The sequence below is a fragment of the Vombatus ursinus genome, unplaced genomic scaffold (genome assembly GCF_900497805.2).
Source record: "Vombatus ursinus unplaced genomic scaffold, bare-nosed wombat genome assembly UNPS02003292.1, whole genome shotgun sequence".
NCBI lineage: Eukaryota > Metazoa > Chordata > Mammalia > Diprotodontia > Vombatidae > Vombatus > Vombatus ursinus.
In genome coordinates, this window is record NW_020943070.1 from 2452787 (window position 1) to 2468265 (window position 15479).

General features: G+C 49.3%; 1 protein-coding gene across 2 annotated transcripts in view; it reads right to left on the bottom strand.

Moving 5' to 3' along the window:
• The window catches only part of MGAT3 (mannosyl (beta-1,4-)-glycoprotein beta-1,4-N-acetylglucosaminyltransferase), a 35451-nt gene extending 20229 nt beyond the window's left edge, over nucleotides 1–15222 (bottom strand). Inside the window, exon 1 of one of the 2 annotated variants that reach the window (XM_027872234.1) lies at nucleotides 15163–15222. Coding sequence is in view for 1 of the 2 variants with exons in the window: in XM_027872226.1 (XP_027728027.1) it covers nucleotides 15163–15166 (4 nt within the window). In the remaining variant the exon portion in view is untranslated. The remainder of the gene's footprint in view (nucleotides 1–15162) is intronic. The other variant, XM_027872226.1, reaches the window with a different exon arrangement.
• Nucleotides 15223–15479: the final 257 nt, after the last annotated feature.

Consider the following 15479-nt stretch of genomic DNA (forward strand, 5'->3'; position numbering starts at 1 on the left):
CTCTCTCTCTCTCTCTCTCTCTCTCTCTCTCTCTCTCTCTCTCTCTCCTCTCTTCTCTCTCCCCTTCCTTTGCTCCCTCCCGTATCTCTCTCCTTTCCTCCTCTTTCCTGCTCTCCCCCCTTTCTCCCTTTTCTTCCTCTCTCTCCTCTTCTCCCTAACCTCTCTTTTATGCTGTCACTGACCCAGATCTCCTACTCCAGATGTGCACAGCAGAAAGGAGAGTGGGTGGGACAGGGAGAGCCCCACAGAGCTCAGATGCTGGGGCTATGTCTCAAATGACACCCCCCCACCCCACCCCCCCACCCCCCCATTTAGACCCAAGACAATCTAGAATCTGGAACGAATTACCTGTTACACACATTATTTCTTTTCTTCCTCCTCCTGGTTTCTCTGGTTCCAGCTAAAATCCCACCTTCTTCAAGAAGATTTTTCCAAGTTCTTTAATGCTAGTGCCTTCCTGCTGCTAATTATTTCCTATTTATCCGGCATAAGCTTATTTGTACATATTTGTTTGCTTCTTGTCTCCCCCATTAGATAGTAAGCTCCTGAAGGGCAGGTATAGTCTTTTGGCTTTCTTTGTGTCCCCAAGAGCTTAGGACAGTGACTAGTACAAGCTGAGTGCTTAATAAATGCTTATCGACTGACACACCCAACTGAACATACACTTTCCCAACTTCCCCACACACACTCGTGCTTGTAGATGTCCTATCCTGAAACACAGAATCAACCAACTGCCTGAACCTGAAAAGGCTGCGGCCACAAGGAATGAAGCCCCGGATCTTAGACTTATGGGATGTGGGGGTGGTGGTGGAAGGAAATGGGGGCCCAGTTCAGAGAATGTTAGCTAGGAAGATCTTAGAACAGGGTGTATATCACAGCTGGGAGAGAGCTTAATACTAGCGAGCATTATAAAGGGCTTTAAAATTTCCAAAGAGCTTCACTTATGCTACCTCATTTGATCCTCAGAATAGAGAAAATCAAAGCTTGGAAGACTCTTACAACACAGGATGTCAGAGCTGGGAGAAAACTTAGGACATAAAATCTGTCTGAAAGGAAAGTTATAACAAAGAATGTCAGAGCCAGGAGGGAGCTTAGAACATGGAATGTCAGAGCACACAATGTCAGAGTCAACCTGAGTTTGAATCCTGCCTCTAGTGCTCACTAGCCATATCTTCTGAGTCCCTCTCTCACTTTTATCATATCACCCAGCTTACCCTTACCCTCAGCCTTGGATCACTGGCTCCACTCCTAAACAAAGATGGAAAAAAAAATCACACAGCTATGCTGGCTGGGTCTGCTACAAATTTGTATTAAATAACCTCACTGGGCACTCACCACAGCACGGCAATCCTTTCACGTCTCCCTAATTGACTCACTATCTCATTTACCAAACCTTCCGAGCCTCTTCAAACCTCTCATAGCCCCCCTCCTCCAGCCCTCTCCTCTATCAAGAGCTTCATCTACTCTCCTTATCTCAGAGGGCCTCCACCGCAATCTCCTCCTTCACCCCAGTCTCACACGAAGAGGTGGCCCTCCTCCTGCTCCTCACCAACGGCCGATCCCTCTACAGGCATCACCCCCTGAGCGTTATTCCACTCTCTCACTTACCTTCAGACTCTTCCCGTCTCGGGCTGCTTCTCAATTGCTGACGTTTCCCTCATCCACCAAGAAAACTTCACTTGATGTATCTTATGTAGCTTCAACTCCTCGAGAAGCCAGCCTACATTGGGTACCTCTACCTCCTTTCCTCTCCCTCCCTTCTTAACTCTTTGCACTCTGGCTTTAGACTTCACTTTATTGGAATTGCTCCCTCCAAAGTTATGAATGATCTCTTAAAGGCTGAGTCCGACTGCCTTTTCTCAGTCCTCATCTTTTGCTTTGCGATCTTGGATGCAGTAGATTGCCCCTTTCTTCTCTCTAGTTTTTAATGACACGCTCTCTCCTGGTTCCCCTCCTACCTTTCTGACCACTCCTCCTCTATCTCCTTTGCTGGACCCTCCTCCAAATCATGCCCTCTGAACATAGGTGTCCCCTAGGGCTCTGTCCTGCACCCTCTGCTCTTCTGCCTTCAAACAGTTTCATTTGGTGATCTCATCAGCTCCCACAGGTTCCATTAACATCTCTATGTTGATGATTCTCAAATCTACTTACCAGCCTCTCATTTCCAATGGCCTTTTGGAAATTTTCTTAACTGGACAGATCCAAAACAGAATTCATTCTCTTTCTCTCCATAGTCTCCTGACTTCTTCCTGACTTCTCAGTTACTGTGGAGGGTACCACTGACCTTTTAGTCACCCAGGCTTGATCCTCAACCTTTCATTCCCTCTTAACTGCCTCCCACACCCCCCATTAAAATCAGTTGCCAAGGCAGGTCAATTTTACCTTTGTAATCTCTCTTGAGCTGCGAGGTGGCAAGGTGCATAGAGTGCCAGGCCCGGAGTCAGGCCGACTCATCTTGAGTTCAAATCCAGCCTCAGACACTTACTAGCTGTGTGACCCTGGGCAAGTCATTTCACCCTGTTTACCTCAATTTCCTCATCTGTAAAATGAGCTGGAGAAGGAAATGGCAAACCACTCTGTTATCTCTGTCAGGAAAACCCCAGCTGGGGTAATGAGTAGGACAGGACTGAAACGACTGAACAACCAACGGATCTCTCTTAATCTAGCTCCTTCCTTCCTCTGACATAACCACCACTGCCCTGGTGCAGGCCCTGATCATTTCAGCTTCAAGTCTCTCCCTACTATCATCCATCGTCCACTAGGTTGTCAATCTTCCTAAGTCATCTTCCTAAAGTCCACGTCCAGCCCTGTCACACACACACCCTGCCCACCCTCCTCAATAAACTTCAATGGCTCCCTATCATCTCTAGGATCAAATACAAAATTTTCTGTTTGGCATTCAAAGCCCTCCATAATCCAGCCCCCTCCTACCTCTCCAGCCTTATTAGACCTTATTCCCAGGCAGCTACTCTTCAATCCAGTGACCCTGGCCTCCTGGCCGTTCCATGAAGAAGACAGTCCATTTTGGGTTATCCTCCATGCCTGGAATAATCTCCCTCCTCATCTCTGCCTCCTGGTTTCTTTCAAGTGGAAGCTAAAGCCTCACCTTTGGCAAAAAGCCTTTTAGGGTTTTCCATGACCTTGTAGTCCTCGGAGAGCTCTGAGGTCCATTCTGACATTCAGTGAGTCTGTCATGCCCTCCCCCACCAGCTGCCTTTCATCTTCCTCTTTTCAAATTTCTTTCCACAGCCCTCAAAAACCCCTAACATCCATAATGCCGCAACTCAGCCCTTTCACCCCCACCTACTAAACCACTAGCCTCCTTGCCTTCCACTGGCATCTTCTTCCAAAAAGCAAAGCATGAGTAATTCCAGCCATTGGGTAGGATGGGCCCTGGATCATAGATTTAGTTTGTTTTTTTGTTTTTGCTAGGCAATTGGGGTTAAGTGACTTGCCCAAGGTCACACAGCTAGTTAAGTGTCAAGTGTCTGAGGCTGGATGTGAACTCAGGTCCTCCTGATTCCAAGTCCAGAGCTCTATGCACTGTGTCACCTAGCTGCCCCTGGATCATAGATTTAGAGATGGGAGTGATCTGAAATTCAATCTCATCCAAAGTCATCCTTTTACAGATGAGGAAACAGATCAAAGGAGGGGAAATGACCTGCCTTGGGGGAGATCTGAACCTGGGTCTTCCTGCCTCACAGAGTTATACAGAGACTAAATGTGAGAGTCATGATGTGAACCCAGGTCTTCTCCACTCCAAGTGCAGCACTCTATCCATTTATACCAAAAAGTAGACAGTAGCAATAAACTGGAAGGCAGGAGATGGGGCTGTGCTACTTACCAGCTGTACATCCCTCCCTATGCAAGCAAATTCCTTCTCTGCCTCAGTTTCCTTCTTTGTAAAATGAAGGATCCAGGAGTGATGGAGCTCTAATGTGCTCTCCATATCTGACTCTCTCTGTTCTAAGGTGTCCAGTCAGTCAATCAACACTTAAGAGAATACTAAGGCTCCTCCCTGCTCTAACCCAGGATTCTGTTCCAGGAAGCACCCTGGGCTCTGAAAGGCCAGCTTTAGCCCTACCTTACCCAGTCCCAGGCCTCCAGAGCACTCCAAAGTCATTTCCACTCCCAGGTGGCCACCCCTGTCTTCCCAGAAGTGCAGTCTTCCTCCATTAGAATGAAAACCAATGCTCTTCCTCTTTGAGATTCAAAGAAGAGCAAAAAACAAGCAAACAATCAAACAAAAAACAAACAAACAAAAATAAAACCAATCCCTGCCCTCAAGGAGCTCACATTCCAAAGTAGAAGATAAAACGAAGAAATAACCAGCTATAGACAGGCTGTATGCCGAGTATTTAAAGGTATTGTGCAAGGGAAAGGCACTACCCACTAGGAGGGATTTGAATCTTAAAGGAAGCTCCAAAAGTATGGAGGCCGAGCATTCCAGGTCTAGGAGATAGTCATTGCCAAGTAGAGGCTTTGGGAATGAGGAGTAGGGGCAGATTAGGCAGGTTGTGAAGGTAAAAGCCCCAAGACTTTGCAACAGATTGAACGTGTGGGATGAGGGGGAATGAGGTGGAAAGCAGGATGTCAAGGTTTTGAGCCTGCGTGACGGGGGATGGTGCACTCCTGGTCACTACTAGGGAATTTGGGAGGATTTGGGCGGGGAAGGTGAAAATACAGCTTTGGACCTAGCGTTTGAGATGCATATTAAGGACTGGAGCTCTGCAGAGAGAACTCCCAGCTCTGACAAGGATAGATTATTGTACTTGGAGTCTGCACAGACTTACTAGCCACATGACCCTGGACAAGTCACTTAATTTCTTTTTGTCTGAGTTTCCTTGACTGTAAGATGGGCATAAAAATAGCACCTATCTCCCTGAGGATAAAATGAAATGAGATTTGTAAAACACTTAGTACAGTGCCTGGCACATAGTAGGCACTTGATATCTTTCCAGTCTTCTCACATCCTCCTTCTTGCTCTGCACTGTGATTCAGGGACACCAGCCTCCCGGCTGTTCCATTAACCAGACTCTGTCCCTCAGCTCTGAGCATTTTCTCTGGCTGTCCCCCATGCCTGGAGTTCTCCCTCCTCATCTCTGTCTCCAGGCTTCTCTCAGGTCCCAACGAAAATCGCATCTTCTACAGGAAGCATTCCCTAAACTCTCTTAATTAGAATGCCCTCCCTCTATTCACACTTTCCTATTTATCCTGGATTAATTTGTTTGTACATATTTGTTTGTTTGTGATCCCTACCACCACCATTAGATTGTAAAGTCCTTGAGGGCAAGAACTGTCTTTTGCCTCTTTTTGTATCCTCAGAGCTTAACAGAGTCTAACACATAGTAGGCACTTAAATGTTTATAGACTAGCTACCAAATTCTTGTTACCTTCCCTTGTTCACTGTGATAATCCATATTCTAAGGTCTCTCCCAGTTTGGTTTCATGTATTCCATAGATGGAATATATCCATATTTGGAGGTGTGTGTGTGTGTGTGTGTGTGTGTGTGTGTGTGTGTGTGTGTGGTGGGGGATTGGGGGATGTTTAGATGGTCGTTCTCCTTTGACTCTTACACTCACTAGCTATGGGACCCTTGATGAATCCAGTCATCTTTTTGAGCCTCATTTTCCTAATCTGTGAAATGGGATTAATAGCATTCATGCCCCCTCCCCCCCAAGGATTCAATGAAGAGCTTTGTAACCCTAAAAATGATGCAGAAATGGGGTCATGCTCATCACAAATTGCCTCTAAGACCAGCCTGGCTCTTGGCCAACATCCCACTTGGTCTCCTCTGCCAGGCAGCCTGATGTGATTAGAGAAAGGCACACTGGAGCTTGGCAGCCCTAGCTCTGGCCACTCACCAGCTGGGGGACTTTAGCACCCACCCCCCTGGAGCCAATTCTGATTCTTTAAGCAGATGTTGCACAGCTATGGAGCAGGGCTAACATAGTAGGGATCCATACATCAGGCAGGGGGCTGGACGAGATGATCTCAAAGGTCTTGTCCTGTGGAAATGTCCTCCAGAATCTGGCTCCCATCTACTTTTCTTGTCTGACTTCCTGTAACTCCCCTCCACATTCTCTCCATTCCATTCCAACTGTGCGGCTGGCGGGTCCTCCCACACAACATTTTGTCTGCCACTTCCATGATTTTGCAAGCACAGTGCCCCACACCTGGAATGCACTCCCTCCTCTTCACCTCTGACTTAGAATCCTGAGCTTCTTTCAAAGCTCAGGTCAAAACCACTGAGCACTTTTTCCTTATTGAAATTATTTTTATTTACATGTGCATGCAAATAAAATAATAAATAAATGGTCATTTAAAATATGTGTAAATAAAATTGTATATATAGTTAATTTTTATTTATATCTATATGCACACCATAGGGGAAAGGGAACTCCCGGTGTGGAAACTCCTTCTACCAAGGCACTTGGGCACCTTCTCTGGAACTTGAGCATAAAATGACTTGCTAGGAGACACACTGTCAATATGTATCAGTGGTAAGATTGGAACCCAGGTCTTCCAGTCTGAGTCTAACTCTCTACCCACCATAACACAGGTATGAGTTGTCTTGCCTGACTATACTATAAACTCCCTGAGGGGAGAGAATGTTTCAATTTCATATTTGCATTCCTGCCCATCACACAGTATTGGGCACAAATCTGGCACTTTATGACTGTTTGCTGATCCACTGATATCAGGAAGAAATGAGGGAAAATCCACCAAGCCCCTGGCTATAACGCAGGAAGAACAGATCCTTAGTTTTCCTAGAGGCAGCAAAGCTTAATGGGATAGAGTGCCGCACTTTACCCACCCTATCTCCATTAGAAGGTAAGCTCCCAAAGAGCACAGAATGGTTTGTCTTTTTCCTGGCACCCCCAGAGGGCTAAGCACAATAACTGGCCAGAGACTTTACAGAAGACTGCTGATTGACTCAAAGTCAGAGGAAGTGAACTCAGTCCCGTTCTATACTTAATTAGTTGTATGACCCTGGGCAGGTCACTTAACTTTTCTAGGGTTTGGGATTTAAATCTACTAAATCACAGCTGGTGGCGAAGCCCTATGGCTTGGTGGAGGGAGTTTCCACACTGCACTTGCTCAGATCCTGCTTGGGTTTTCTTCTCCTCCTGTTGCCCTTTCTTCCTGCCATGGAGGTGACTTTGAACCCTCAAAAACTCAGCACAAATTCTGACAGCTGCTTCTCTGCAGTTGGAAAGCCACCAAGGTAGAATCTGCTGGGAGCACCAACCTACTACAGTCTGACAGCAGCCTACCTTCCTTCCTTTTGACTCATTCCCAGGAGGGCCAGGAGGTCACTTCAGGACTTTTGAGTAGCCAAAGTGTTGGGACAGGAAGTATAGGGGCTGACAATTTCATAGATCCTTAAATCTGCGAATTTGTACAGTTCCTTTGAACTCTTCAGACAGTCACAGCGTTCAGAGCTTTAGGGGTCCCTAAAAGATCACCCTTTGGCAGATTAGAAAATTGGGCTCCTCACAGGGGATGTGCTGTCCATGGTCAAGGTCACATAGACAGGATCCTCAATCTCCATAGCCAGCCCTCTCTTCCCACCAGAGCCAGTCATTGCTACCTCTGTGACCTTGGACAAGGCAACAACCTCCATGGGACTCAATTTCCTCACCTGTAAAATGAGGAAGCTGGACTGGATGGCCTCCTAAGTCTTTTATAGCCCTAGAACAATGATCCCACGAAATCTGTCACCCAGACTAAGTCTCCTCTTTCCCTGGGCCTCGGTTTCCTCACATGTCAAATGAAGGGATTGGATCGGGTGGCCTCTGAAATCCCGTCCAGGTCCAGCATCGTGAGTCCAAAGACAAGTCCTCAGATTTCGGAACAAAATGGGCTCAGAATATCTGTATACCTGGCTGTGTTCTGGTCTGGCCCCCTCTGTCCCTATCCCTGAATGTCACCCTGTGGAAGGTGAACTCCCTGGGGTAGGGGCCTTAGGGGACTCACTCAGGGCTGCACGAGTTCATAGTCTGTCACATTTCCAGTGCCAGGCGCAGTAGGTGCCTAATAAATGCTGATTGCTGGCTGATTGTCCTGGGCAAAGCACGATGCAGAGGGCATGGGGTCAGTGTGCTAGCAGACAAAGGGTGAACCTAGTACCAGGCTTGGGATAGAAAAACAGAAACAAACTTGAGGACAGCTTCCTAGTGCTGGTCAAACAGAGCAGAGGGCTGTACAGCGGCCAGTATTCCCTTGAGAACGGTACAACAGGGAAGGAGGAAAGACCAGATGTCCCTGTGGGACAACTGAGGCAAGCTGGGGCCGGCTCGGGGGGAGGTAGCAGAGGGCCAGGGGCTCTGGGTTCTGGAGAAGAGCTTAGGAAAGATAAAAGGCATCTGATGAAGGTGAGGGAGCCAAGAAAGGTAGGGAGAGGCCGAGGGTAAGGGAATGGTTACTCTCTATGGCAGAGGGCTAGCACTATCCTGGAAGGAGAGGTGCACCTGGCACATCAAAGACTTGTGGGTCCTGGAGAAGCATCAGGTGTAAAATGCTTGGGGGCAGCTAGGTGACCCAGTAGATAGAGCACTGGCCCTGGAGTCAGGAGGACCTGAGTTCAAATCTGTACTCAAGAGACTTACTAGCTATGTGACCCTGGACAAGTCACTTAACCCTGATTGTCTCACCCCCTCCACCAAACAAAATTAATAATTGGCATGGGAGAGAGGACCTGAGTTCAAATCCTATCTCGGTCACCACCTTGGGCAAATCTGAGCTTCAGGTCTTTTGTCTGTAGAGGAGTTTGGATAGCACAGTCTCCAAACTGGGGTTTTTGTCTTTTAAAAAAAAATGTAGATAGATAGAAAACAATTTCAATAGAACTGGTTTCCTTTGTAATCCTATGTATTTGATCTTACGCATTTGAAGACATGATTCTGAGAAGGGGTTCAGAACGACTGTCCAAGGGGTCCGCGGCACAAAGGTTAAGGACCCAGGAATGTTCCGCCCTGGGGCTGGATCCCAGCTCTGTCCCAAGCAGCCCTGTGGGAGCCTTGGCAAGTCACTTTTAAATGAAGTGGGTGAGCCAGGATTTGAACCCCAAACCTATCACTCTTTCCACAACACCACCATCCTTTGGAGTCTCAGTTGACTCATCTGTACACTGGGGAGAGTTATAGTGCTATATGCCTCTTAGCTGTTAATATGGCAAGATGGTGCAGTGGATAGGGCACTGGACTTACTGTCAAGAATATCTGAGTTCAAACTCACTAGGCATGTGACCCTGGGCAAGTGACTTAACCTCTTTCGGCCTCAGTTTCCCTATCTGCAAAATGGGAATAATAGCAGCCCCTCCCTTCCAGGGTTGCTGTGAAGATTAACTAAATTAACAGAGAGACGATGTTTTCGCATATAAATGCCAGCTCTTATTCTTTCATCTTCTGTCCCATATCCTCTTCATTCCCCACACCTAATAATGCCCATTGCCTCCCTAATTCCTCTGCAAACCACAACACAAATACGGAGCTACCCTTGAGCTAGAACGCAACTTCCTTGAAGCCTGTTCGCTCTTCCGTACAGGGGAGAGAAAACTAGTATGTGCATGAACCCCAGCAAGCCCAACAAGGGACTCATGGAAGTGCTAGGGAGGAGCCAGGAATTCAGGGTCCCTCCCCCAGCTTTGTGACTCCTCAGCTCTGAGGACAGTCCCAGAGAGAGGAAACGATTTACTCACAGCTACACTTGTTCAGTCGTGTCTGACTCTTTGTCTTGGCAGAGACACTGGAGTGTTTGCCGTTTCCTCCTCTAGCTCATTTTACAGATGAGGAAACTGAGGCAGACAGAGTGACGTGACTTGCCCAGGGTCACACAGTTAGTAAATGTCTGAGGTCAGATTTGAACCCAGGTCTTCCTGACTCCAGGTCCAGCACTTTATCCACTGGACCACGTAGAGCTCTCCACAGCTATTAAGTATTTGAGACCAAATACAGCTATCTGATACTCCATACTACCTTTTGGGCTTGGTCAACTTGTCAGCTCCTACCTGATGCAGGGGCATCTATTACAATATCCCTATGGTTAGTCATTCAACTTCTGCTTGAACACCTAGTTACAGGGAGCTCATTACCTCAGAAGAAAGTTTGGTGCATTTGGGGGAAGTTCTTCCTTCTGCTGAACTGAAATCTACCTCCCTAACACCCACTCCCTGGTCTCATTTTCCCTCTGAAGTCACATGGAGAGTGTTACCCTTTCTCTCCTTTAGGACAGCCCTTAGTTAGCTATCACGCCCTTCCTGACTCCAGCCTTCTTTCCAGTCTGCTGGATTTTGTCTTCCTCCAGTGATTCCTTTGGTGTTCACTCCCATCACCTCCGTCCCTCAGATGCACTTCCATTGGTCAACATCCTTCCATGCGAGGTGGAAGGCCCCTAGGGGTCCTACTGAGCAGGATTCCTCTCTCCAGTATCCCACTGGGTGCATATCCAAGTCTCCAAAGGACCACTTTATTCAATAACGGGGACCTCATTACCTCCCAGCTACCTGTGTGACGCAGGCCAAGTCACTTTGCCTCCTTGGGCCTCAGTTGCTTCATCTGCAAAATGAGGGATTTGTACTAGATGCTCTTGGAGGTCTTTTTGTACTCGGGAGCTATGTCTAAATGTCATTTATGCCGCATGGAAATTCCATGGAGGCTCTGTGTAGGTGTAGGATTTGTCCACGACTACAAAGTCAAGTCCACTCCCATGATGCCTCTCGAGCACTTCCCCCCACTGGCCCGAGTTCTCTCTGGGGCCAAGCAAGAAGAAGACAAGCCCTCCTCTCCCTTGACAACGGCCATATGTTTCCCCTAAGACTTTTCATTATTTTCTTTCAAGGGTTTCTCCCACAGCAAAACGTCCTAGTCACCCTCTTTTTCCTCATAATTGAACTGTAATCTGCCACCACCACAGACCCTCCACCTCCTCCCTAGATTCATACAGGATCTTCCTAATGGTGCTGGGGCTGGGCTCAGGAAGAACTGAGTTCAAATCCACCCTCAGTCACTGACTAGCTGTGAGACTCTGGGCAAGTCACTTAAACTCTGCCTGCCTCAGTCTCCTCATTTGTAAAATGGAGCTAATAATAGCACTTCCTTCCCTGGATTGTTGTAAGGATCAAATGAGTTAATATTGTGTAATCCTTAAAATGCTATATAAATTCTAATTACCATTAATCCTTTCCCACATTCATCGGCCTAAAACATTGATTTTAATCTGATCACTTACCAGCTTTAGATCACTCAGTGGCTCCCCATTTTCCACAATCTTTTGCGCGGCTTCCACAGCCTGTCTGGTCCCACCCTAGCAGGGTTTTCTGGGTTTCTTTCCTACCTAGATTTCTCATCACAACTTCTGAGTCCTTTAGTCAGCCTGCCTTTCTCACTGTCCCCAGAACATATCATAGCACACTCATTGCCACCTCCAAATGTTGCCTCCTTCTGCCTCCCCCTCCAGGAAGCCTTCCTGACTAACCCCAGCCCACACTGCTCACTCCCTTCTCTGAACTGACAATCTCACTCACCATCTGTATTGGCATCATCTAGGAGGAAGGGAAGATTGAGTGTAAGTCCCAAGATCCCCATTGAGATCCTGAGTTCCTAGAGGGCAGAACCAACTGGGGCATCAGAGCAGGGGGCAGGAATACCCACCTTGCAATTCCTAGCTCCGGCTACCTTGGGCAAGGCCCCTCTTCTCTGAGCCTCAGATCTCTAATAACAGAACAGGGATAGCAGTCCCTGCCAGATGGGAGTGTTTTGGCCACATAGGACTGTTGTGGCAGTCCACGGAGCCCAAAGGACCCGAGGTCTAGACCTGGACCTTAGAAGCCAAGTCATAGCCTAACAGAGCTGGAAGGCTTCTTAAGAGGCCATGTAGCTCAACCCCCTCATTTCACAGAAGAGGAAACTGAGGCCCAGGAGGTGAAGGTACTTGCCCCAGGTTACACAGGTAAGCAGTAAAGATGAGATTCGAACCCATGTTCGAATCAAACTTCTGGGGGAAGTTTGCAAAGTGCTCTGCAGTATAAATGCCAATGGGTGTTTCCTCTTTACTTCCCCCTACGGCACCCAGGGCAGGGCCAACCCTGTTCAAGGACTCAGACCGATTGGAGGGTTAATAAGCTTCCTGAATACACAGGGAAAGTTGCTTTAATTACCTCAGTAGAGCCGTCTGTCTCCTTTCCCGATGGGAATAAATACTCTTTGGTGAGAACATAGTAGCCCGGGACAAACCCAGGTCTTTCTGACTTCTAAGGGTCCAGGCACTTGGCCCCCACACACCAACATGCAGCTTCTAACCATGAGGTGATTAATAATAATAATAATAATAGCTAGAATTTATCTCATGTTTAAAGTGTGCGAGGCACTGTTGCAATTATTTCATTTGAGCTTCATGACAACCCCATGAGATGGGTGCTATTATCCTCATTTTAAAGATAAGGAAACTGAGACAGATGAAAGTAAGGGACTTGCCCAAGATCACACAGCTAGGAAATATCTGAGGCCAGATAAGGACTCAGGTCATCCAGACTCCAGCCCCAAAGCTCTAGCCATGGTGCCACCACCTGTCCTCTTGTTATCATGCTCAGAAACAGAATCCCAGAAGTTAAAACTGATTCTCTGAATCCACACTAAACGCTTGGACTAGATGACTCCAAAGTCTCTTCCGGCTCTCAAACTATGACCCTGAGTTCAAGCCCTGACACACCTTGGCTGTGTGATCCTGGTCAAGTGTCTTAACCTCTCAGGGCTTTAGGAAACTCTAAGCCTATAAGTTGCAGCACAAAAGACTACATGGTGAACTCAATTCTGGAGAGAATTTCCTCACCTGGGAGTTTCTTCTATCAATGAAATCAAAGGTTCAGTTTCTCCCCACTCCTCTCCCCCATATTCTCTTTTCTTTTTCTATTAAATCTCCAGAGGGCAGAACTAGAAGCAATGAATGATGAGGAGGGGAAGACAGGGAGGGTGTTGCAGAGTTTTAAGCTCAATATTGGGAGAAAAACTTCCTAATAAAAACAAGTTTAAAAATAGTATGGGCTGTCTAGAAAGGTAATGAGTTCCCCATCACTGTCAGTCTCCAAGCACAGGCTGGGTGACCAGATGTGTCAGGGAGCACAGCCCCCTAAGATCTAGTACAGCCAAGATAGAGCATCTAGTTTAACTCCCTCATTCAGTAGGTGTCAGAGGGCTTTCCAGTTCTGTGCAGACCTCCGAGATCCTTTTGAGGATCCTGGGATCCCACTGGTGTCTATGAGTGGAGGTGCAGAATGGCTAGCTTGGGGCTTTTGGTAGAGCTGGGGAAGGGTCAAGTCAGAGAAGAGTCAGTCCCCTTTTGGGAGGATTTCCTACCTGGCCCCATCTGGAGCAGGGAATGGGTAGAGGGGCAGAATCTGATTTCAACAGGGGCTGCACAGGACTGCTGGAGTGGGAGAGAAGGAGAGGAACTTGGAGCCCTTCATGGTTCTTGATGCCAGTGGAAACTGTCATTGGGCTTCTGGAGATTGGGGGAGTGGTGCTTTCAGGGGTACCGATCCTAAAAATCGGAGAGCTCAGCTTTCATGGGTTGTCTCTGGGGCTCTGGGGCTCCCTGGGAAGAAATTCTGGCTCTGAAGCCAGATGTGCCCAGGCAGTCTTAGCTGGAGAGGGAGGGAGGCCAGCTCCGGGCACAGCTGACTGTCCTCTTTTCCCCTAGCTGTTCTGGGCTGATGTCACAAGCTTTGGGCTTCCTGCTGTAAGGGTTTCTCTATCTTTACGTAAAGGTCAAAAACTGGGGGCCTGGATTGTCCTCCCAAGCAACCTCCTGCAGACGTCCCTTGGGCTTCTCTCTCTCTCCAGAACTGGACTCTCCACTCTCTTCTCCCTTCCCTTCCTGGCCCTTCCTCCATGGACACAAGGATTGGAGAGGGGGATGGGGGAAAGGGGGGATCCAGGCCCAACCTTGGGAATGGTGAAAATCACTAATCTCACAGGAGAGTCAGCTGCAGATGCAGACATCTCTCTCTCTCTCTCTCTCTCACATACACACACACACACACACACACACACACACACACACACACACACACACAGTCACTTACTCCCTCAGCCCACCCCACCCCAATTCCCCAGAAGCAGCTACAGGACTGCAGACCCAAGGAACCTTGGGCCCACTTTAGTATGGAAGATGAGGTGGGACCCGGAGAGGCCAGGTTTCCCTTTTACCTCTACATCCCTGGCCTTCCCCCCCTCCCCCTCAGCAAAGGCCCTCCACAGCCATCTCTCCCCCCTCCCCCCCAGGCTGCTGCAAGCTTGGCACTCATGCCCATCCAGTGCCCTGGGTGGGGGGGAGTTGGGGGGGAGGGTGCCAAGCAGATGGGTTTCCTACTGCATCAACCAGCATTATGGTGGGGGACGGAGCCAGAGGGAGGAGATGGGGAAGGGCTAAGGGCAAAGAAATCTTTCCCCCATCCCCCACTTCAAGCTCCAGGCGCTTTCCTCATCTCAATCCCAGGGTCTGCACAGAGGCCCGTCACACAGACAGCCTAGCCAGGCTGTTGAGGAGGGGGGCTCATGGGGAGGTGATCTCTGCTAAGGGACTGAAGGCTTCCCTCCCCATTCCCTCCATGGGGAGGGGGAGATGGGGGGGTTGTCTCAGCTGTTGTAAGAGCTGATGGGGGATGGGAAATGCAGTCTGACTTGAAGTGGATGATTCCTCACCCCATGGTCCCCTCTGCATCCAACACCTGAGAGAGAAATCACAATTCCCCTTCCCTACACCCAAGCACCCCTACCCCTCAGCCCAGGTGAGGGAGGGCAAGAGGGGACAGACTTGAGGAGGGTTAGGACTCGGTAGGAGGCTTCCTGGTGTAGGAAGGTAAGAAGGAAAGGGCTGAAGATAGAAGAGGTGGGGAGCTTCCTGCAGGGAGGTTTAAGGGGGGAGGGGGATGAAAGGCCTAGGAGGCCCGGAGGCGATGGAGAAAGGAGATCGGGGTCCAAGGGTTTGAAGGGAGGATGAGGGAGGTTGGGGGCGGGGGTTCAAGTGAAGGAGAGGGGAGACTGAAGGTGGGGTTTGGAAGGCCTAGAAAGCTCCGGAGAGGAGCTGAGGATGCGGCGTCCGTGCGCCCTGGGGGGGGGGGGGGGAGCTAGGAAGGCGGCACGCGGCCGCCTGGCACTCACCCATCGCCCACCGGCTCTCAGCAGCTGCAGCGGCGGCCGTGGCGGAGGCGGCGGCTCCTGGGCGCCCCGGGCCCCGGGCGGGGAGATGCTGAGACCCGGCGCCGCAGCAGCCTCTCCTCGCCCCACCATGGCCGGCTCCGGCGGCGGCGGCGGCCGCCCCCTGGCATCTCGGGGCTGCCCCCTCCCGGGGAGCCCGGCGGTGGGCTCCCACACCAACCCTTGGACGGAGCGACCCCTCCGCCCCGGCTGGGGACCGGGACAAGGTGGGGAGGGGGCGGAACCGAGGCCAGGGCAGGAGCAAGGACCCGGAGGAAAGA